The following is a 23,898-nucleotide window of genomic DNA, read 5'->3' on the forward strand; positions in this document are numbered from 1 at the left end:
AAACAATGACAACATAATGATAAAAACCCACTAGTTTCTCCTGAGAAGTCCATACCCATGTTTTGGAAGTGTACTATCCGTTTTCTAGCCATTTTCTCATCTCTCTCTCTCTCTGTGCTTAAATCTATGTTAAATCTGTTTCTTAATAATCTCCAACTTTGCTTCAAAATAGGATATTAATGCCTGGAGGTACAGCTCAGAAATGGAGCACTTGCCTGCATGCAAGAGTCCTTAGGTTGATCCCCAGCAACACACACACACACACACACACACACACACACACACACACACACACACACTATTAAAATAGTCTTTATAAACATATGAAAAAGACAATCAATCATTCTCATTTATAACAAAAACACGAATTAAGCCACACTAAAAGAATCGATAAGCAAGTTGTGGCCTATGTATACTAGGAAATCCTACCCACTCACAAAAGAAAACAATCTGATGCCACAACTTGGATGAATCCCAAAACGTAAATGAGCGTGAAAATAAAGAGATACAAAAATACATAGTATCTCATTATACTTGTGTGAAATTCTTTCTACAACAGTTAAATGTACTCGACAGGACAGAAAGCTAAACAATGTTTCTCTGGCTGGGGGGAGGTGGGGAATTGGGGGGATAGGGGGTGGGCCGTGACACAAAAGACCCTTTAAGGTGTGATGGAAGTGTTCTCCCAGTATTGTGGTGACATAGGTGTCTCAAAAGTCGTAGGATAGTATCCTTTAAACGACCGTGTTTATATAGAGACAGACAGCATATAATAAAATCCTCCAAATTACAAAAGCCCTACTTGACTATATTTCCCGAAGCAGGAAAAGAATTTCATTTCTATGAGAAAATAATGCAACTACACTGAGCAACCTTTTCTTTCAGATCCGAGAGGGTTTGGACACATTTAAATACTTGTTTCTGTTTTGGTTTCTGTGTTGGGGATCAAAACCAGAACCTTGTTTATGCTACCAAACTCTCGTCCACGGAGCTAGTTTTTGTTTTTATTTTTAATGGAGTTTTCTGGGTCTTTTTTATTAATTGCTGTTGTCTCTTCTCGCAAACTTTTAGTTTATCAATGACTACATCTTTTCCCTAATATAATATCCAGCATTGTGTTAATAAAATCATTGTCAGATCTTTTAAAAAAAATGAGGGGTAAGTGGTCAAGGTCTTTAACGTGAGGCGGGATTCCCCTTTGGGGTCACTCGGTGGAGGGCCGGAACAAGACTGCAGGAAGCTTCCGCTTTCATTTTCATGGTTATTAAGTCACTTTCTTCTTAAAGGAGCATCGCGGAAGGGTTATTTTTTTTTCTGTCGGAGGACTACTTCCCTACGGACAAGTCCACCCATGATACAGAGATACCATAACATCACATAACAATGAGTAGTCTGTAAATGCTCAAAAGCCATAACAGACAATTGACAATTTGGTGAAACATCAAAATAAAATTTGCCTGACCTTTAAGCATCGTTTTCTTCTCTCTGTCTCTGAAACTCTGAGCATTTGATTAGTTCCCTCCCCCATTCCTGGTCAGTGGTTCGCTCCGACCTTAGCACTGACAGGCCGCACTAGCTGCGCTTGCGCATAACGCTTGCGGGGGGCGGGGGGGGAGGAACATGGCGCAAGCTCTGTCTGAAGAGGAGTTTCAACGGATGCAGGTGCCGCTCGACGTGGGGAAAGACCACCCGGCTAGGAGTCTGGGGGCGGGGTAGAAAGAGGTCGTACTATAGGCTCTGAGGATTTGGTTGGGATGGGCCTTGAGTATAAGGGGGTGGTCTGGAGAAGGGAAGCTGAGGCTTTGAGTGGCGACGCTATTGACTTCGAAGATTTCTATGGGGGTTCTGAAGGTTAGATTCTATTAGCTTTGTGAGGTTGGTAGAACGTATTTAAGTAGGCGGTACGTTTCTCAGTCCTGGGTGCGGGCGAGACCTTTGTGCTCCTGTGTGGGGCATACCATTAACTGGTGATGATGTTTGACTTTGAAGGATGGAGAGCCTGAGAAGGAGAAATTATTTTGTCTGGCGAGAAAGGAAGCAGGCATCTGGCTTTTTGCGTCATGTGTGTGTGGGGGTGGGGGTGGTTTGACAGGGCAAGACCATGAACTGGTGGGAGGTGTAAAGTTTGAGGGAGATACCACTAGGCTAGGGGAGTAGGGAAAACCGTGGATCTATTCCCTAGAGTTGCTGTGCCGTTGGTGGTAGAGGATCCTAAGAGGTAGGGGGATAGTTGCATGGATTGGGATGATTCCTTTAGATCTGGGGTGAAGACTATTCTGAGTGGGTAATACCATTAATCCATATTAGAGGAACAACTAGCGGATATAAAAGAATAATATTTTGGAATTTCAGGGGGGAACATCACCGGGTTTGGGGGAGAAGTCTGACCAGGTTCACAGACCTGTTGATTCTTTTAAGGGGCACTCTGAGAGGGACTGGTAGCACTGCACAATGAAGGAACACCTTCGAGTCCTGTTGGTTGAGGGAGTAGAAGTAATTCTATTGGCCCGGGAGCTAGGTGACCTGCTGAGGGTCACTAAAGATGTAAGAATGAGACTACTGTTTCTTTGTTTCTTTCCTTCCTTCATCCTTTTGTTTGAGACAGAGTCTCATTCTGTAGTCAAGGTTGGCCTGGAAGCTGTATTAATCTTTTCCCCTTAGCTTCCTAAGTACTGGTATTTCTGGTATATGTCCCCATGCCTGTCTCCAAAAATCTAATCTTAAAAAAATTACAGAAATACTTGACATTCCTCTAATAGCATGTCATCCATAACATTTCAGAATTTTATACATGTGAATAAACTTTATACTAAGTAATACTTATTGCTGGGGCCGGAGAGATGGCTCAGTGGTTAAGAGCATTGCCTGCTCTTCCAAAGGTCCTGAGTTCAATTCCCGGCAACCACATGGTGGCTCACAACCATCTGTAATAAGGTCTGGTGCCCATTTCTGGCCTGCAGACATACACACAGACAGAACACTGTATACATAATAAATAAATATTTAAAAAAATACTTATTGCTTATTCTATAATGACTTTCATGTGATATTAGACAGGTTAAGTCTGACCAACTAATTGCATGTTTTCAAAATAATGTTTATAGCATATATATCTCTGATATGGCTGGGCCAGCATTTTTTTTTTTTTTTTGGTTTTTCGAGACAGGATTTCTCTGTGGTTTTGGAGCCTGTCCTGGAACTAGCTCTTGTAGACCAGGCTGGTCTCGAACTCACAAAGATCCGCCTGCCTCTGCCTCCCAAGTGCTGGGATTAAAGGCGTGTGCCACCACCGCCCGGCTTGGGCCAGCATCTTATTTAAACAATTCAGCTACAGTTGTATGGGTGTTATTGTTTAATAAACTTTTAATATTCAATATACCAAAAAAAAAGAGAATGAGACCACTGGACCATAAATGGGGAGGAGCACTGTAAATTACAGAAGATTTTGAATAAGATTATTTCAGCTGGCCCGCTCAGGGGTATTTGAGAGAGACTCTGGAGGGACATAGTGTCACCATTTTTGGATCATGACCGAAGGCATCTTGTGAAGAGTGGGTAGATATTTAAACAAGGAAGATTTATCCCATTGGGTCATGTGTGAGAAAAAAAAATCACTGGGCTCCTTTGGAGAGGGACTTCAAAGTGGGTAGAAAGGTATTGCAAGCCTGGCGGTGGTGGCACATACCTTTAATCCCAGGCGGATTTTTGTGAGTTCGAGGCCAGCTTGGTCTACAAGAGCTAGTTCCAGGAGAGGCTCCAAAGCTATAGAGAAACCCTGTCTCAAAAAATAAGAAAGAAAGAAAGAAAGAAAGAAAGAAAGAAAGAAAGAAAGGTGTTGTAGTTGGTGTAGGATTAGGAGAGAGGCTATCTGAGTCCTGGGGACAACGGGCAAGAAAGATCCCATCATAGCCAGGCCAGCCTTCTGACCTGGACCAAACCCATTGTGGTGAGAGAGGTGGAGGCTGGTGCTTTGAGAAGGACGTAAAAGTAGAGGGAGGGGTCAGTGTGTGCTTCTGGGAAGAATCAGCTTCAGGGCTCAGTGCCCCATGCTGCATTTTCCCTTATTTATTGACTTAAGGAAACTCTAACATGTTTTGAAAACATTAGGAGTGCTGCAGGACCTTGGGGGAACACCCCCTGACTCATGAAAGTTGAGAAGGAGAAAGACCAGATTCTCTTTGCTTGGGAAAGAGTTTTATAGGCCTTCTGCCGAAGGGACTTTCAGGGTCTGACCAGGGCAGTGTTCAGGGTGTTAAGAGGTCAGTCAAGATGATTTTATCCTGCATGTACTGAGTCACGGGAACACATATAAACAGGAGCTCGACTATTCCAGTACTCTTCAGTATGCCAGTACCTTTCGGTGGCCCCGGGTGTGAAATGGACTAGTGGGGCAATGGAGGGAGGAGGCTGGCTGTGATGGGAATGGAACTGGACAAGGCAGAGCAATTAAGGAAACACCTAGGGGGTACCAGTCCAGTCTTTGGAGCTCAGGGGCTTGGTTGCCTCATGTGTGGGGAAGGAATGCTTTCCTGATAAACCTTTTTGTTTCTTGGCTTCTCCCAAAGACCCAGCTCCTGGAACTCCGGACAAATAACTACCAGCTTTCAGATGAACTTCGGAAGAATGGTGTTGGTGAGCCCAGAGAGTCTCATTAGATGGGGTGGTTTTGGGGGACTAGAGGCAAAGATTTTCCTTTAGAGACCTGATAAGATGACCCTTCAGTTCCTTGTTACCACCTGAGGCTGAGATTCCCTGCTTTCCCTGCACCAGAACTTGCCAGTCTTCGGCAGAAGGTCGCCTACCTGGATAAGGAGTTCACTAAAGCTCAGAAGGTACCTCCCTCTACCTACCCATCCACCCACCTCTTGCTTCCCTCTATCCATCTGACTCATTTATCTCCCAGTAAACACCTACACTGAACCAGACCTAATGATACATGCCGCTTTCTTACAGTCACTGGAAATTTTTTTCACAGAAGTCTCTTCAGTTTGCTAATTTTAATCAGTCTTGCTTATTTAATTTGTGTGTGTGTTTCTTTTGAGACAGGATCTTGCTGTGTAGCCCAGACTGGCCTTAGACTCTTGGTAGTCCTCCCCCAGCCTCCCAAGTGCTGGGATGATAGGTGTGTGCTGACATGCCTGGCTTTGCTTAATTTATTGATTTTTTAAAAATTTACTCTTAATTCATTCTAATATCAATTGCTTATTCATTTTCATTCACTAAATTTCTTTTGAGTGGTGCTACAGATCAAACCTAGGATCTCATGCATGCTAGGCAAGCTCTCCATATTTGCTTTTAGCCAAAAGGCTCAAAAGTGATCTTTTTGTTGTTTATGAGACAGGGTCTCTTGAAGCCTGGGCTGCCCTTGTGCTTGCTAGGTAGCTGAAGATGGCCTTGAACTCCTGATCCTCCTTTCCTCATTCTCCTGTCTCCAACTCCTACTGGGATTACAGGGGTCTGCCACCACACCCAGCTCCAAGCTGTCTTGTGTCCTGTGCTACATCTCCAGCCTTCGTTCACTAACTTTGTCTTGAAAGGGGAATCTAGCTGTGTTTTCCAAGCTGCTCCCAAATTTCTGGCCTCACATCGGCCTCCTTCCTCAACCTCTTGAGTAGCTGGATCTGTAGGCATGTATACCACATGTGGCTTCATTCACTAACTTTTGATTAGTCAAGTCTATCAGTAAATCTGCCTTGAGTCTACCTCCTGTCTTGCACTCACACTGCCTCTTTATGCGCCTACGTGTCCTGGTCCTGTTGGTGACATGAGACCAAACCCACCATTCAGATTCTTTGAAAATAGGGTAGAATATAGCCTTGAGATAGTCTAGATCCTTATTTTTATCCTTCTTCATTGCTCTGTCCTCATGTATAGTGCAATGTTGTATACAGTACAGGCTGAATACTTGTTGGATGAGGGACTGGAGCTCAGTGGTTAAGAGCACTGACTGCTCTTGCATCAGAACCTGAGTTCCATCCCCAGCACTCAGATGCATGGCATCTCCCAAACCTGGCTCTAAGTCTACTTCCAGGAGATATGATGCCCTCTTCTGGTTTTCAAGAGCACTGCATGCACCCATACACACAAATTTAAAAAAATGTGGAAGGGGAACTGTCATGAAGTTATCTTCTAACTTCCATGTGTAAGCTGTACCACTCAGGTGTGTGTGTGTGTGTGTGTGTGTGCGCGCGCGCGCGCGTGTTTACCTACACACACAGTAATAATAATCAATAATAAATAAATACAATTTTGTTTTATTAAAATATTTTTATTAAAATGAAACTTGTTGGGTGAATTATACAGAATTCAGACAATCCAGCAGTCAGGAAACTGGAGTTCTTGGTAGGGTGTTGATTTCCACAGCCTGACAATATCCTTAGCTGCCAAGCAGAGGGACAGAAGTTGCTATGTTACATGAGAGAGAAGCACATTGATGTGTTTGAACAGATGTAGGGATGAAGCCACAATTTACTAGCTTGGAGATCCAGCATTATAAAGGGTTAAAATCTAAGACACTATTTCCCTCTCTCCCTCAAAAACATTGAAGAAAGGAAGAATTTTTTGAGGTGCTATGACACCAAGGCACCAGAATTCCCAATCATTCTTCATTCTTTTCTTCAGTTCTTTCTGTGGGCTTCTAACTGTTATGAAAGTTCTGTGTTTAAACATATTTCCATCCCACAACACATCATTGCCCTCACGTAACCCCTGCCACATTAGTTTCTATATCCCACGGAGGGGTCCATTGCTCTTCACTTTAGCTCTCTTCCACCCTTCCTTTTAGGCACTAAGCAAGAGCAAGAAAGCTCAGGTAAGGGGGCCTTTGGTGGGTGAATATGTGTGCAAGATTGTCTTAGTGGGATATTTGTTTGGTGGCATTGTCCTGGCCTTTATCTATGTAAACCCATTGTATCTGCAACTTCCTCACTGCTCTGCATTTCTATGTCTTTGTTTTCCTGTGTTTGTCTCACACTCTTTGTCCCTATGTATATTTTTCTTTATCCTCCTGAATCACCGTCCTGCCTTCCTGTCTCCCCCTCTGTTTCTTCTCTTTGACTTTCCCTTTGTCTCTCTTCCTCCTGTTTCTATCTCTTTCATTTTTCTTTTCTGGTTTTCCTTTCTATTTCTGACTTCTTGTTTCTCTTTTTCCCATTCCTCTATCTTCCTTACTCATCGTTTTCCCCAAACCCCTTCCTTCTGTCTCTCTCTTCTCTTTGCTATATTCTTTTACCATTGATACTGGTTTGTTCCTGTCTTCCTGCCTTTTCTATTCCCTGATCCTCCTCTCATTCCCTCTCTTCTCTCCTTTTCCCATCTCCCTATCATTATTTCTCTTCCCTCTTAACCCCTTGTTTATATCTCCCTTCCTGTTTCTTTCCCTCCTTTTCCATGTCTCTCTTGACCTCACTGTATGTCTCTCTTCCCATATATTGCCTCATTCTTTCTGCCCTATATACTTCCTACCCAATGCCATTTTTTCCTTCTCTCCCCTTCTTTACCTACTTCCCCATCCTTTCTACCCTTGTTGGAGTCCTGGCCCATGTCTGCCACTGCAGGAAGTGGAGGTACTGCTGAGTGAAAATGAGATGCTGCAGGCAAAGCTGCACAGCCAGGAGGAGGACTTCCGTTTGCAGAACAGTACACTTATGGCCGAGTTCAGCAAGGTGCTGGTGCCCGGGATAGCTGAGGGGGGAAATGGGAATGGTGCACCTGTGTATGCATGGGCAAGAGCCACTTAGGCTGAAAGCTCAGCTGTAGAGGGTGGACAGGGTCTGCCGCTGAACACTGTCCATGGTGCTGAAATAGGCCTTAGTCTGTTGCTGGGGGCAATCATTTGACAGGTGGGGCGAAACACTCTCATGGAATTAGATCCTTTGAGCCCCTGAGTTCATTTGGTTCCTAAGTCACTCCTTTTATTTAATTCAAGTCTCCATTTGTATAATTTTGGGCTGGTGCTATGGAACCTCAGTGTGTTCTGGAGCTTTAAGTAAAGTTCTTAATGCTTAATATGGATGGAAAAGTGTTTCAACTGCTTTCCTTTTCTTTTTCTTCCCTTCATCTGACATGGGTCTGGGGTTCCACTTCTTCCAGGTAATTCATCCTGGATTGACTAATTCTATCTCCTTACTGGTTTTAATGTCCTGGCTCTTTCTAACCCTCCTGAGCAATTGGAGATCCCACGTTTTATTCTCCTACTAGTCTTCTGTATCCATGGTTGATCATTTTGTGAGTCTCAGTGCATTTTTAAGGAAAAATATGCTGTAGAGAAAAGGGATTCTGTTTCCAAGGCTCCATCTGATGCTATAAAGAGCAAAAGAAGAAGAATGCAATTATAATACATGAATATGGCAAGAAATTGTAAAAAAAATAACAGCAAAAAAACCCACAGAAATTCTTGGGATATGACATACTTGGTAGAGTGCCTGACTCACATGAATGAGATCCTGGGTTTGGTCCCTAGCACTGCATAAACTGTGTGTTGTGGCACATGCTTGTTATCTTAACACTTGGGCAGTAGAGCAGGAGAATCAGAAGCTTAAGGTCATCTTCAGCTACATAGTGAGTTCCAGGCCAGACTGGGCTACATGACAAAGAATAAACAAAAATTATTTAAAAAGTAAAAGACTCAAGACAAAATACAGCAGAAATCAGTCTTTAAGCAGTTACAATGCCAGGAGAGGCAATTTAACAGTCAGTAATTCCAAGTAAGGTCTCTGGAACCAGAAGGCCTAGAATAAGATCTTGGCTGTACCTTTTACTAACTATAACTTTAAGCAAGTCACTTAGCCTCCTGTTTCTTAATTCCCAAATGTTTAAAATGGAAGTGGTAATTATAGAAACACCTGCCTCACAGGGTTTTCATGATGATTCAGTGGGTAAATCTATGTAAGTCATGTAAAGGCTCCTACATAGATAGTATGAGCTATAGAAGTGTTCCTTAATGACATTATCTCAGTAGTGCATATCCCCTCTAAACTATGTCTTGTTTGTGGTGATGAAGATCCAACCCAGGGATCGTGCATGCTAAGCATGTGTTCTATCACTGTGCCGCATTCCCATCCCTCTCCATACTTAAAACAGTTATTATCCATTGGATGTGGGAGAACAAAAGAAGGCAAGGGAGAAGGAGATCTTTTTTAGCCAGGATCTTGGAATATGGCTCAGTGAAAGAGTGTTTGCTTAGTATGAAACATGTTTGCATTCATTCTGTGTTTTTGGCCTGCCTCACCTCCACCTTCTTTCATCCACTCTACTTCCACAGCCTTCTGATCTCCTTACTTCTAGTTTTTTCTATTGGTCCACTTCACTATTCCACAGAAGTTATTCCAAACTCTAGACCTTATTACACTTTAATTAATACCCTCTGGTATCGGCCCCTCTCCCTGGTCCCTGGAGCTTTCTGGTGCTCTCGTAACTACTGGTAGTGTTTTTCTGCACCATTCTGGGCTCCTGCATAATCCCCTTCCTACTCCTCTCAGGCCCTGACGGTACTTACAGAAAGACCTGATGCTAGAGCCTGCGAAAGGAGTTGTTCCTTGGACAGATGATAGTTAAAGGAACCTGCTATGTAGTCTGTGTTCTGGAAATAAAGTTGGAAGCTGCCCAGAATGGTCCCAACGCTTGGGTAATTTGCAAACAAAAATAGTTTGTTTTCAGTTACTGTGATAAAACACTGATCAAAAACAACTTGAGGAGGAAAGAGATTATTTGGCTCACAGTTCACATTTCATCACCAAGGGAAGTCAAGGGAGGCAAGAACTGAAGCAGAGGCCGTGGAGGGAACGGTGCTTATTAGCTTGCTCTCCATGGAACACTCAGCCTGCTTGCTTATACCACCCTTGTCCTCCATCCCAGGGGTAGCACCACTCACAGTGGGCTGGGTCCTCCCATATTAATCAGTAATCAAGAAAATGTCTAATAGACCCAACTACATACCAAGCTGAAGGAGGCATTTTCTCAATTGAAGTTTTCTCTTCCCAGATGATCCTAGCTTGTGTGAACTGGCAAGAACACTGATATTTTGTATCAGTGTAGGTGCAGTGGAGTGGGGGGAACAGTAATAGTGATCATTTACCAATGCTGTTTCTTCTATGCCTATTCCCATTTGAATTGCCCTACATTATTCGTTCAATGCTTACAATACAATTATGAGATATTTTTAGTATCCCCTTTTAATGGATGAGGAAAATTGAGCCCCAGGGAGGTGAATTAATTTGTCCCAAGATTAGCCAGCTGGAACATGATAGAACTTCATGTCCAAGCCATCTAGTTTCAGACTGTTTTGTGATTCCATGTTATAAAAGAAAATTTAGCCAGTCGTTGTGGTGGTAAATGCCTGTAATCCCAGTATTTAGAAGACCAAGCTAAAATTTTGAGTTTAAGACTAACCTGGGCTACATGGTGAGATTCCATCTTAAAGAGCAACAATAACCAACAACAACAAAAAAAACAAGCATAAAAAGAAACCCAAAACCAAAAACAACCTTCACAAAAACAACCCACAAGATAAAATTTTTTAAAAAAAAACCCTCACCACCAACAAATTTGTGATTGACACTAGGTCAAAAATAAGTAAATGGAGAAAAATAAGTAAACTGAGAATATTGTGGTAAAAGACTGGAATTTTTGTGTTGGCTAATCCTACATCCAAGTAGAGCACTATCGGATACATAAAAGCCAGTCAGGTGAAGAAATTTTTAAAAGAAGTGATGTTATATCCTAGGCAATAAAAATAAATTGTCAGCCACAGTAGTCTGGTCTGAAAGTGAAGACAGGGGATTGTCTTGTGAAACTGTTGTTTTAACCAGGAGGTGAATGAACAGTGGGGCCTGCTGAGTTTTATTTTCATGGCATACCTCTCCAAAGCTAAAGACTGGAAGTATAAAAACTGTAAGCTGTGTTTATTCTATAAATGTCTTACAAGCTGTTTGTGATGCCTGGGTTGAGAGGAAGCTGTCCTCTCAACCAGGGAGCTAGGATATTTTCACACAGATTAGGAGAGGGTGTGTGTGTGTGTGTGTGTGTGTGTGTGTGTGTGTGTGTGTGTCAGTGGAGCTGTCCATGGCGCTTAACAACTTCCATAGCAGCCTGAGGGCTTAACATCTCAGAGGTTGGGAGTCAACAAATGGAATGTTGTTCTCAGTATTCTCACCCTTTTCGACTTTGCTACTTAACAGATGTGTAAATTGGAAATTGTTTAATATCTCTGTGTCTCAGTGTCTGTATCCTCAAAGTATAAGAGGAACTGCATTATAGGGCTCTTAGGGGAATTTAATGAATTCTACACTGAGTGACCGAGTGCTCTTTGTGTTTTGGTGGCTACTGTTCTGATTTGCTATTTCTCTGTCATCTCTTCCCCTGCTCAGCTCTGCAGCCAGCTAGAGCAGCTGGAGCTGGAGAACCGGCAACTGAAGGAAGGGGCTACAGGAACAGGAACTGTTCAAGCTGGCCCACATGTGGACGGGGAGCTGCTGAGGCTGCAGGCAGAGAACACAGCCTTGCAGAAGAACATGGCAGGTGCATGGAGGCCTTCCTGGGATATAGGGACATCTTGAGTAGAGCAAGCATGGACATAATCCTTTTATGAGAAAGAGAAGAAATTCCAGAGTGAGACTTGGCCTTGCCTGAACAAGTGTGTGATTTTGCATTTTGGTGGTTATTTTACTTCTCTGAGTCTAAAACTGCTCATCCACAGTACACTAGAATATTTGTGCCAGGAAGATGGAGCAATTAAGAGGTTTCACTTTGCATTAGTTCAGTGTCTGGTTCTTAGCAAATGTTAGAGAATAGCAGATGGATGTTGAAAAGGAAATATCGACTAAGCAGAAATAGAGCATTGGTAAGATTCTGAGCCCAAATTGTAAATAGGGTCTGAGATGAAGGCAGAAAGACAGCTTGATAGAATGTGAGGAGGCTCTGAAACATGGGCCTTTGGTGAGTAGCTGGGGCTTATATGGTGGTGGGTGCAGCTGGGGCTTATATGGTGGTGGGTGCTGCATTCACGATCAAGAATGAGACCAGGTACAATATGGGTAGGAATTAGGTTATATATATATAAGTATGGTATGGGACATGGTAGATAGGATTTTAGAGGTTGGTGGGGCTTTAAAATTATTTGTGACCTGCCAGAATGAGGCTTCATCTGGGGCAGGTTCCTATGCAACCTGAGAGGCTGAAGGATAGATAGGTCTCCCTGTATTTGAGACATAACAAAAGGCTTCAGAGATGATTTCATTCATCATACGTACTTTTTTATTTTTTCTTTCTTTTCTTCTTTTTTAATGTATGAGTGTTCTGCATGTATACCTTCATGCCAGAAGAGGGCATCAGATCCTATTATAGGTGGTTGTGAGTACCATGTGTTTTCTGGGAATTGAACTCAGGACCTCTGGAAGAGCAACCAGTACTCTTAACCGCTGAGCCATCTCTCCAGCCCCCATCAGATATTCTTGTCCTACTCAACAGCATTGCAGGAACGTTATGGGAAAGAGACTGTGAGGTCCTTAGCTGCCAGTGAGGGCCAAGGGGATCCCCCAGGAGATGCACTCCCTGCTGCCCTGGCTCCCATGCCATTAGCAGAAGTGGAGCTGAAATGGGAAATGGAGAAAGAAGAAAAGAAATTGCTCTGGGAGCAGCTGCAAGGCTTAGAGGTAAAACTGGGTCTCTTGGGACTGGGATGCTGGGAGACAGCAGATGCCGTATTCCTGCCTGTGGGCCCATAGAGATGTCTGTGACATCACCATCTCATGGGCTAAAGGGAGGTGGGACAGGAAAAAGTAGAGGCCTTCCTCCATCCTTGCTGATAACAACTCCATCCCTTATCTTCCCCCCCCCTACCACCCGCAGAGCTCAAAGCAAGCTGAAACCTCCAGACTACAGGAGGAACTTGCTAAGGTGGGGTTTGCCGCCGCCTGGCTTTCTCCTAACAGCAGAGGAGCATTGTGCATCCTCAGAGCTTCAGTTTGATCATGTGTGAAATAGAGGCTCACAAATTTCAGAGCTGCTTTCATTGTGGAATAAGCTAATGTAGTCCTATTCTACCTTGTGCATGGCAGGTCCCATCCCTTCTGTTTCCTCGCAGCTTTGCCAATTCATCCATATAAGAATGCCCTTAGAACCTGGGGGCCCAGTGGTGAGACAACCAATCATGATCCTGCTTTCCAGGCCTCCCAGCCTAGCCATTCTGTTATGTGGCCATTGGCTGCTGCTTTGGGAGCATAAATAATGGTCTTTGGAGTCCAAGGGAGCTAGCTGGAGATGGTGTTGCTGCTGCTGACAACTGGGCCATCAAATTGCTTAGCCCTTCTGAGACTTAGTTTACCCACTTGTAAAATCAATAGCTCTCAGTTCTCAAGGATGTCCTGAGAATTCCACAGGACTATCATAAGTAAAACCCAACTTGTAGAAGGACTCAGTGTGGTGTCTATAAATGTTTCTATTGTTTACTTTATTTTGTCAGTGTTCTCATTGTTATTTGTCTATACTCCTTCCTCTTTCTCCCTCAGCTCTCTGAAAAACTGAAAAAGAAACAGGAAAGGTATACTTTTCTTTCCAGGGGTTTTGGGGACCTAGAGAGAGAGGAATTGGCTTATGGAAATAACATATCTATGCTTGCCTTTCTGCATGCAGTTTTTGTCGTCTGCAGACAGAGAAGGAGACACTATTTAATGATAGCAGGTAACTACTGGGGTTGTCAATAGTAGAAAAATAGGTACCATGCCCAGCCAAATTAGCCAAAGACCACAGGGGTACAGTTGAGAGACTGGGCCTCTAGCCCTGCCTAATGTACTCTATCCTTGTCACCACTAGAAACAAAATTGAAGAATTACAACAGCGGAAGGAAGCTGATCTCAAAGCCCAGTTGGTTCGCACCCAAAAGCTGCAGCAGGAACTTGAGGCTGCCAATCAGGTGATGTGATGGGGACTGGGTCTCAAGATTCTTGGAGTAGACAGTCTGGGGAGGTATGAGGTCTTTAGAGACTGATTGGGATATCTAATATTTGGAAACACAACAACCTTATAGGTATGTGTAAGCCCTCTAAGAGCTAGAAAAATGGGAACTCAGAAACCCAGAGCCCTAGGAGTTGGGTTAGGAGTTTACATGAATCAGAGATCCTGAGGTGGAATCTAAGGATTTTGGTTGTTGTTGGGTTTTTTTTTTGTTTGTTTGTTTTTCGAGACAGGGTTTCTCTGTGGTTTTGGAGCCTGTCCTGGAACTAGCTCTTGTAGACCAGGCTGGTCTCGAACTCACAGAGATCCACCTGCCTCTGCCTCCCAAGTGCTGGGATTAAAGGCATGCACCACCATCGCCCGGCTGGATTTTGATTATGTACCACAAGTTTGTATAAATCAGAACTCTCACTGGAGTCTAGGACCAGGAATTAGGGTGAATGTGAGCTGTGGAACTCTCCCAGTAGATACTGGGTGATGCTGAGACTTTTCAAAGCTGTGATATCAGCTGGCTGTAGTAGCGCACACAGCACTTGGGAGGCAGAGGCAGGTGAATCTCTGTGAGTTCAAGAACAGCCAGAGATACATAGTGAGACCCTGTTTAAACAACAACAGCAATAGTAATAAATTTTAAAAGCTGTGACATCAGTATATTGGAGACACCTAGGGCTCGAAGACATGAAGTTCGAGTGATACTGGACTTTCAAATATGGAGCAGTTGGAGCTGGAGGCAGAATATAATTGAGACCTTCAGGGTCTGGAAAGCTGTTGTGGTTCTGTAATGTTAAGAGGTGGGTTTGTTAGGTGGGTGGTTCTGAGGTGCGGAGATCCTTGGTGGCAGTAAAAAGCTGAGACCTCCAAAGTTTACATGGGTGTGAAGTTCCTGGGGACTAGGGCTGTCTGACTTGAAAGCCTTTGAATTTCCTCTGAGAGGAGGCAAGTCTGAAGTTTCTCAGAATGGAGAATAAGGTATCTTGTAGAAGCAGGACTCCTAGAAGATTGGAGTGTGAAGGCTGGGAAAGAGTCTGGATAAAATCCTCAGGAGCTGTTGTTGGTCTAGGTATAAAGACTCACAGAGATGGAACGTAGTGGCATTTCATCTGTATTTTAATAAATAAAGCTCGTCTGAGGATCAAAAAAGTAAAACAGCCACACTGGCCACTTTACAGAGCAGGCAGCAATGACACACACCTTTAATCCCAGTAGCCACACTAGTTTGCCATAGAAACCAGGTAGTAGTGGTGCCGCCCTTAATCCCAGAACTTAATCCCAAAACGGGAGGAGACAGCTCTCAGTCTCATTCTGAGGTTTTGTGGAGGCAGGATCATCATTTTCAGACTGAGGTTGAGCTAAGAGCCCGTGACTGCTTTGTTTTTCTGGTCTTCGGGTAGAACTCCAATTTCTGTCTCTGAGTTTTTATTAATTGTGCTTCAATGGGAAGCCAGAGTAGCAATGGAGATGGGTCAGTCTGAGGCTTCTTCAAGAGCTGGAAACTAGGAGGTCATGAGTTTGCAATCTTTAGGGTGTGGGATTAGGAGTGTGTGAACTATGGCTCTTAAGCTTAGGACATGGGGGTTAAGTATGTCAATAACTCCTGGTAATTAGGGTAAAGTTACAGTCCCTGGGGGCTGAAAATCCTGGGGCTCCAAGCTATCTGGGTGACTATGAACCCCTCAGAGGCTAGGTTCAGGAACTTAGGTATGTCAGAAATGCTCAGGCTGGGAGAGAGGGAGTGAATGTGTTTGAGAGCCCTATGCCTAATAGCTTGGAGTCTGGGTGAATCCGAGATCTCTGGTAACGAGTTCAAGCCTCACAGGTGCTGAGAACATGCTTTTAGGTGTTCATAGAGGGAGTCTGTAGATCTCTGTGTACCCAGGATGAGGTTTGAAATGGGGTACCTGACTTCCCACAGAGCTTGGCGGAGCTAAGAGATCAGCGGCAGGGGGAGCGCCTGGAACATGCAGCAGCATTGCGTGCCCTACAAGATCAAGTATGTTGTACTTGGTGGGCTTGGGAGCTGGGCTCGAGGGTGGGAGCTGGCTGAATTGGTATTTTCCAAGCAAGCATGGCCCACGGGGTCTTGCTTTTCCTAGTCCTGCTCTGTGTGCCTGTGGTGTCTGTCTCCTTTCTTTCTTGGCTGTGGGTAGGTCCTGTCCCTCTGTTCTGGACCTGCTCTCACCTGTCGTGGGGGTGGGGCCAGGTGTCCATCCAGAGTGCAGATGCGCAGGAACAAGTGGAAGGGCTTTTGGCTGAGAACAATGCCTTGAGGACTAGCTTGGCTGCTCTGGAGCAGGTACAGGACACCTGGGAGCCCTTGCTCATCTTTCCGTTTCCTTTATCTCTCTATGCTTTTGGTCCACATCTGGCCAGGGTGGTCTGGACCCTTTACTCAATTCTGTTTCTGTTCCTCCTTTCTGTTGCCTTCCAGCTTTCTTCTCCATCTATTACTGCTTTTCCGGCATTCTAGTTTCTCTATGATAAAGTGCATGAAATATGAATAATCTTGTGTGTGATCAGTGAATCCAATGTGTCTGTCTTTTTATGTCCCTTTATAACTCTGTGTGAGCATTTTTCAGTGTGGTAGAAGATCCTTGGAAGTTACCAATATTCTGACCTTTAGCAACCATAGAATCATGTTGCTTGTTCTTTTAATATAAATGAAATTGATGCTATTCTGTCCTTGCCTACTTTCTGGTACCTTTATGTCTGTGAGCTTTATCAGTATGCAGCATGGGTTTTTTATCACTGCATAGTGTTTTATCTCACAAATATTCCACTAACCTCTCTGCTTTTCTGTTTTAAATTTTCTGTCTTTCTACCTCACTTCATACTTCTTTCTATCTCCCTAGAACTGGGAGACCCAGGGGTCCCTGAGTAGTAGGACTCCCTGCATTTCATTTTCCTCCATTACCACTTTCTCCAGATCCAGACAGCAAAGACACAAGAGCTGAACACACTTCGGGAGCAGACCACTGAATTGACAGCTGAGCTACAGCACCGGCAGACTAAATATGAAGATCTAATGGGACAGAAAGACGACCTCAACTCCCAGCTCCAGGTGATGCTTCTTCTGACCTGGGTTGTAGTTTCCTAGTACTGGTGCAGTGAATTGTCCTCGAAGAATGTGGAGAAGACTTTGGAATCAGGGAGACCTGAATTCCTGGCTGGCTGCTTAACATCCTAGTATCTATATGTCCTGATACAGGAAATTTGACTTCTGCAAACCTGAGCTTAAAATTTCCAGCTAGAGGGGACTGGAGAGATGGCTCAGAGGTTAAAAGCATTGCCTGCTCTTCCAAAGATCCTGAGTTCAATTCCCAGCAACCACATGGTGGCTCACAACCATCTGTAATGAGGTCTGGTGCCCTCTTCTGGCCTGCAGGCACACACACAGACAGAATATTGTATACATAATTAATAAATATATTAAAAAAAATTTCCAGCTAGAGCCGGGTGGTGGTGGCGCACACCTTTAATTCCAGCACTCAGGAGGCAGAGGCAGGCAGATCTTTGTGAGTTCGAGGTCAGCCTGGTCTACAAGAGCTAGTTCCAGGACAGGAACCAAAAGCTACGGAGAAACCCTGTCCCAAAAAACAAAAACAACAACAACAAAATTCCAGCTAGAGTCTCCATTCTGGTATTATAATGTAAAGTTTCTCATATGTAATGTTTGTGTTTGCTTCAGATTTTGTCTCATTTGGGAATATTGTATATAATTACTGAGATATTTGGGTGATAAAACCTAAATCTAAACATACCTTATACATATAGCCTGAAGGTAATTTTATAAAATATTTTTAGTGCCCCTGCTTTTTTTGAGATAAAGTAGAGCTCTCTGTGTAACCCTGGTTGTCCTAGTACTTGTTCCGTAGACCAGGCTGGCCTTGAATTCACAGAACACCACCTGCCTCTGCCACACAACTGCCGAGATTAAAGGTGTGCACCACCACACCTAGCACTTAGGCACTTTGAGAGTGACTCATTGGTGGCCAGGTGTAGAATTCCCATATGTGGCGTTGTGTGCATACTCAAAAAATTTTAGATTTTAAGTCAGGTATACTGTCTATTACCTATAATCCTAGCACTCAGGAGGCTGAGGCAGGACGACTGCCATAAGCTATAGGCTAGAATAATACTAGATTAAGTAAAGAAATTTTGGGCCAGACATAGTGGCACATGCCTTTAATTCCAGCACTTGGAAGGCAGAGGCAGACCATTCTCAGTGATTTTGAGGCCAACCTGATCTATATAGTGAGTTCCAGGATAGCCAGGGCTACATAGTGAGATTCTGTCTCAAGTAAAAAAAAAGTGTAGGGGGGCTGGAGAGATAGCTCAGAGGTTAAGAGCACCACACTGGCTGCTTTTTCAGAGGTCCTGAGTTCAATTCCCAGCATCCACATGGTGGCTCACAGTCATTGAAAATGAGATCTGGTACTTTCTTCTGGTGTACAGATATACATGCAGACAGACCACTGTATACATAATAAATAAATTTTAAAAAAGTGTAGGGCTGATGATATAGCTTGTTTAACAAAGCACTTATATTGCTGTGCATGCACAAAGCCCAAGGTTCAATCCACAGCACTGCATAAGCCAGGCTTTATGATACAGACCTGTTATATCAGCACTTAGGGGGTACATACAGGAGGATCTGAAGTTTAAGGTCATCCTAACTACATAGCAAGATCAAGTCCAGCCTGGGCCTCATGAGCAGACCTTGTATCAAAGGGGGATGCTAGGGAGGTGGTTCAGTGGGTAAGAGTGCTTGCTTTGTAAGTATGAGGATCTGAGTTCAGACCCCAGCATCCTGTAAAAAGTGTGCCTATAACTCCGGTGCTGGGAGGGGGAGGAGGTGATGACAGGATTTCTGGCGCTTGGTGGCTAGCCAGCCTAGCCAAAAGCTATGAGCCACAGATTTAGTGAGAAACACTGGCCCAAAGAAATATGGTCAAAAGCAGCTGGGTGATGGTGGCTCACGCCTTTAATCCCAGCACTCGGGAGGCAGAGGCAGGTGGATCTCTGTGAGTTCGAGACCAGCCTGGTCTACAAAGGGAGTTCCAGGACAGGTTCCAAAGCTACAGAGAAACCCTGTCTCGAAAAACAAAAAAAAGAGAAAGAAAGAAAGAAAGAAAGAAAGAAAGAAAGAAAGAAAGAAAGAAAGATGGTCAAAAGTGAGAGGAAGATACCCAATAGCCTCCTCGGGTCTCTGCATGTTTGTATGGACATATGCACACAAAGGATTCATACACACCCACATACAAGTTTAGTTTTCTCTTATGTAAAACACTTAATTAGGGAGCTTGGTATGGTAGTACTCGGTAGTCTGAGGCAGGAGGATTGCTCATAGGAGCTTAAGGCCAGCCAAGGCTGCGGAGTGAGACCTTGTTGCCAAAAGAAAAAATAAAATTCTAAGTGTGTTGTTCAGGTATGAATGATGCTAATGATGGTGGGGTTTTTTTTTTGTTTTTTTTTTCCGTTTTTGTTTAATTTGTTTGAGACAGTTATTTGTTATGTATTGCTGAATGGCCTGGTACTCATTATGTAGCCAAGGCTAGCCTCAAACTCATGACATTCATCGTGTCTCAGCCTTCCAAGAACTGCTATTACAGGCATGAGCCACCACACCTGTGTTGAATTCTAGATCGCCAATTACCAGAGACTTAGGTTCTTTCTCTTTTTCAGTTTTACAGCTTTTGACGCAGACTTCTAGCCTTTGCTTCCAGGGTAGTTGTTGAAACCATTTCACCTTCATGTTTACATTGCATATGGAAGGAAAGAGAAAAGGGAGCGCGCATAACAGTAAAGAGCACCTCCCTTTCTTTTAAGAACATACTCTGCTGAGTATGGTGGGTCATGGCTGTATTCTTAGCACTCGGAAAGCTCACACAGGGCTGGAGAGATGACTCAGCGGTTAACACTGGCTGCTCTTCCAGAGGACCAGCGTTCAATTCTCAGTGCTCACATGGCAGCTCACAACTGTCTAAGTCCAGTTCCAGGGGGCCTGATGCCATCTTTTGGCCTCCTTGAGCACCAGGCATGCATGTGGTGCACATATATACATGCAGGCAAAACATTTAAACACATAAAACCAAATAACTCTAAAATAAATAAAAATTTAAACAAGCTAACACGGGAGGATTGTGAATTTGAGGCCAGCCTGGGAGACACAGCAAGACTGTGTCTCAAAAAACAAACAAACAAACAAAAAATAACAGGTGGCAGACACCTTTATTCCAAACTCTTGGGAGGCAGGGACAGGTGGATCCCCATGAGCTTGAGGCTAGTCAGGGATACATGGTGGGACACTGTCTCAAAAACAAACAAATGAAAAAAATCATAATAGTAAATTAAAGATCTAGGTTACACTCACCAGTTCTAGATACAAATTAATCACTTGAGCTGGACACAGTGATACTCATCTCTATTCCTAGATGTGTGGGGAACTGAGGTAAGATTGTTTAAATCAAGGAATCGAGGCCAGGGTAACAGAGTAAGACCCAGTCTCAAGAAAGAAAACACAAGCCAGATGTGGTGGCATGCACCTTTAATCCCAGCACCTGGAAAGCAGAGGCAGGCAGATCTCTGAATTTTTAAGGCCAGTCTGGTCTACATAGCAAGTCCCAGAACAGTCAGGGTTACATAGAGCGACCCTAACTCAAACCAGAAAGGGAAGGGAAGAGAAAGGAAGGAAAGGGGGGAAGGAGAGAGAGAGTAAAGAAAGAAAAAAAGAAAAAAGGAAAGAACAAGCTTTCTTGTTCTTGACCATTTTAGAGGCTGCTCTTGGTTGGGAGCTGTCCTGCACTCAAGGCGGAATAATGGTGGCTGCAGAGAAGATGACAAAAGTCTCTGTAGATGATTAGATCTAGGTTCCAGTTTATTATGAAAAGTGGAAAATGCATGTTGAGATACAAGTAGACTCTAAAAATGATCAAACAGGGAAAAATGAAATTGGTTATCCTTACCAACAATTGCCCAGTTTTGAGGCAATCTGAAATAGGATACCATTATTCCATGTTGTCCATCCCCACAGTGGCAGTAAAATTGAACCGGGCACAGCATATGGAAAATATTATATAGTATGCTCACTGGCTTTATTGACCCTTGTGATTCTGGTATTAGAAGCATGCCAGAATAAGCTAATGAAAAGTAAACCAGGAAAGTTTTTCTTTAATAAAACTTGCCCGAGCTGGGCGATGGTGGCGCACGCCTTTAATCCCAGCACTCGGGAGGCAGAGGCAGGCGGATCTCTGTGAGTTCGAGACCAACCTGGTCTACAGAGCTAGTTCCAGGACAGGCTCCAAAGCCACATAGAAACCCTGTCTCGAAAAAGCAAAAAAAAAAAAAAAAAAAACAAAACAAAACTTGCCCGAGCTTGTTCATGCAGAAAACAAATGCAGGCATAGTGTCCAATGCCTGTAATCTTAGTATTTGGTAGTTAGAGGCAGGGTTAAGGGTTCAGGGTCCTTGTTGGCTACATAGCAAGTCTGAGATGAGGTCCTATCTCAAGAAGAAAGGCTTTTGACATAAGACCTTGTCTCAAAAAGAAAAAAAAGGAATGTAGCTGGTGTGACTGAGCACACCTTTAATCCCAGCACTCAAGAGGCAGAGGCAAGCCAGGGATACACAGTGAGACCCTGTCTCAAAAAAAGAGAAAAGAGTACTAAGAAACGAATCACATGGCCCTACCTGTCAGAAAAGGAGAAGAGAGAAATACTTTATAGACTGTCATATTCCCAATTTAAATTCTGTTGCTAAGGGCGTAGGGAAGAATAAATACTGGGGACCGAGCAGCAGCGTCTGTCATTCTCCCATTATGATTGTGATTATAACACCCACTTTATTAGGGAAAGGTCTACTAGAAGTGTTCTAGGTTATTGGCACCTACCAGGGACTCTCCTCAAACTTTCCCCTTCTTTCCTGAATTAGGAGTCATTAAGGGCCAATAGCCGACTGCTGGAACAACTTCAAGAAATGGGACAGGAGAAGGAGCAGTTGACCCAGGACCTCCAGGAAGCTCGGAAGGTGGGGCACCCTGAGAAGAAGGAAAGAGATGGCCCAGTCCGTGAGGGTAGGAAGTGATAAGGCCAAATCTTGAAACTGGAAAGAGAGAAAATGACCTTTTCCTAAAGGATGGGCAAATGACTCAGCCAGTTTCAAGGGCCAGGGAAGAGCTGAAGTCTGGCTAGTTCCTTGGGCATGGAACAGATTGGTGGTGTTTTGTGGTGTAAAGTTAATTCCCACTCTCTTGGCCTACCTTCCTGGTCCCCAGAGTGCTGAGAAACGGAAGGTCATGCTGGATGAGCTGGCAATGGAGACAATGCAGGAGAAGTCCCAGCACAAAGAAGAGCTGGGAGCTGTCCGATTACGGCACGAGAAGGAGATGCTGGGGGTGCGAGCCCGTTATGAGCGTGAGCTTCGAGAGCTGCATGAGGACAAGAAACGGCAGGAGGACGAGCTCCGGGGGCAGATCCGGGAGGAGAAGGTGGGTGGGGTAACGATGCCCTTTCTCCTCTAAAAGCTGAAGACCATGGTGTTGGTGGTCAGGTAGGTGATACGTAGGGTGCCCAGTGCTCTGCTGCCCAACTCCTGACTGTCTTCCCCTTCCAGGCTCGAACAAGGGAACTGGAGACTCTTCAGCACACAGTGGAAGAACTTCAGGCTCAGGTACACTCCATGGATGGAGCCAAGGGCTGGTTTGAACGGCGCTTGAAAGATGCTGAGGTAAGTTGGTGGTACCTAGTAAAGGTGCAGAGCTGGTTAGGGGCACCCATGCTCAGTCTTTGTGCAGATTTAACAGGCATGTCTTTCTCCTGGATTGTTCCTCTGCCAAAAAGTTATAATATACTATCTTCCCATGTTTGGCAATACACTAATATTTACTTTAACAAGAACATTTATTGCCCCTTTTCCTGGAAAACTCATGACAGCAATAAGAGGCAGTATCCTGTAGCAGAGAAGAGCACACACTGGAGCCAGTGTTTCCCTAAATTTGCATGCCGGCTGAGCCACTTCCTGTTGGATGACTTTATGCAATGTATTTCATCTTTCTATGGCCCATTTTCACCTTTGACAGAAAGGGAATAAGAAGGATAGAAAGTGTAATTCATTGGTAGCATGAATGAGACCTCAACTTCAATTCCCAATAGTAAAAATATTAATGCTGAAAATAATGCCTTACTGTATAGGTATTTTAGGAAGATTATAGAAACTGACTTAATATATGTACAACCACTTGAATATTCCTGGCATGCAGTGTTGTTTTTGTTAAATAAAGAAATAGAATTGTAAATCACTTGATCTACTATGTGAATGGTGTAGGCTTCCATTTCCTACTTCTGCCTCAGGGCATATGCTGTTTCCTACAAGATGTTTCTCCCTGGCTCTGTAGTGAGTTACCTGTCAATCCCAGCACTCAATAGGCTGAGGCAGAGTTGAGAGGTCAAGGCCAGCACAGGCTATATACTGAGACCTTGTCTCAAAGTCAAAAGTGGGGCTGGAGAGATGGCTCAGCAGTTAAGAGCTCTGGCTGCTCTTCCAGAGGACTTGAGTTCAGTTCCCAGCACCTTTATGACAGAAGAGGGCATCAGATCCCTCTAGCTAGTGAGGCCTGTGACCTCCTCCCCTCCTTTCTGGACTCCCTGGGCCCCAGCTCTTACCCCCTAACACACACACACCTTTAGCTCAAAGACCTTAAGAGGCAGCTGCACCTGGAGCGGAAACGGGTTGACAAGCTGGAGGTGTACATGCAGATAAAGCACTCACACATAACACAATGGCGGATCTCTGTGAGCTCAAAGCCAGCCTCGTCTACAAGAGCTAGTTCCAGGACAGGCTCCAAAGCTACAGAAACCTGTCTCAAAAAAAAAAAAAGAAAAAAAAAGAAAAAGAAAAAAAAAGGTGTTTTTGTCACACCCCAAGAGCTCTGCTTACAGTCACTTGCCCTTGACT

The 23,898-nt window shown here is 44.0% G+C and overlaps 1 protein-coding gene and 1 pseudogene across 9 annotated transcripts in view; both read left to right on the top strand.

The window, feature by feature from the left end:
• The first annotated feature begins 1,590 nt into the window (after window positions 1–1,590).
• The window catches only part of Gripap1 (GRIP1 associated protein 1), a 33,841-nt gene continuing 11,533 nt past the window's right edge, over window positions 1,591–23,898 (top strand). For 2 of the 9 annotated variants that reach the window (XM_075958656.1, XM_075958662.1), the window contains exons 1-16: window positions 1,591–1,662; window positions 4,566–4,632; window positions 4,771–4,832; window positions 6,785–6,811; window positions 7,557–7,664; window positions 11,367–11,517; window positions 12,466–12,650; window positions 12,847–12,894; window positions 13,506–13,537; window positions 13,630–13,677; window positions 13,810–13,909; window positions 15,863–15,940; window positions 16,874–17,008; window positions 21,877–21,972; window positions 22,220–22,432; window positions 22,558–22,671. In XM_075958656.1, the coding sequence (XP_075814771.1) occupies window positions 1,621–1,662; window positions 4,566–4,632; window positions 4,771–4,832; window positions 6,785–6,811; window positions 7,557–7,664; window positions 11,367–11,517; window positions 12,466–12,650; window positions 12,847–12,894; window positions 13,506–13,537; window positions 13,630–13,677; window positions 13,810–13,909; window positions 15,863–15,940; window positions 16,874–17,008; window positions 21,877–21,972; window positions 22,220–22,432; window positions 22,558–22,671 (1,506 nt within the window). In that variant the 5' untranslated portion in view covers window positions 1,591–1,620. Of the gene's footprint in view, window positions 1,663–4,565; window positions 4,633–4,770; window positions 4,833–6,784; window positions 6,812–7,556; window positions 7,665–11,366; window positions 11,518–12,465; window positions 12,651–12,846; window positions 12,895–13,505; window positions 13,538–13,629; window positions 13,678–13,809; window positions 13,910–15,862; window positions 15,941–16,150; window positions 16,244–16,873; window positions 17,009–21,876; window positions 21,973–22,219; window positions 22,433–22,557; window positions 22,672–23,898 lie in introns of all 9 variants that reach the window. The other 7 variants (XM_075958653.1, XM_075958654.1, XM_075958658.1 and 4 more) reach the window with 7 other exon arrangements.
• LOC142841412 (large ribosomal subunit protein eL30 pseudogene) lies at window positions 20,766–21,085 on the top strand (annotated as a pseudogene).

The sequence above is a fragment of the Microtus pennsylvanicus genome, chromosome X (genome assembly GCF_037038515.1).
Source record: "Microtus pennsylvanicus isolate mMicPen1 chromosome X, mMicPen1.hap1, whole genome shotgun sequence".
Lineage (NCBI taxonomy): Eukaryota > Metazoa > Chordata > Mammalia > Rodentia > Cricetidae > Microtus > Microtus pennsylvanicus.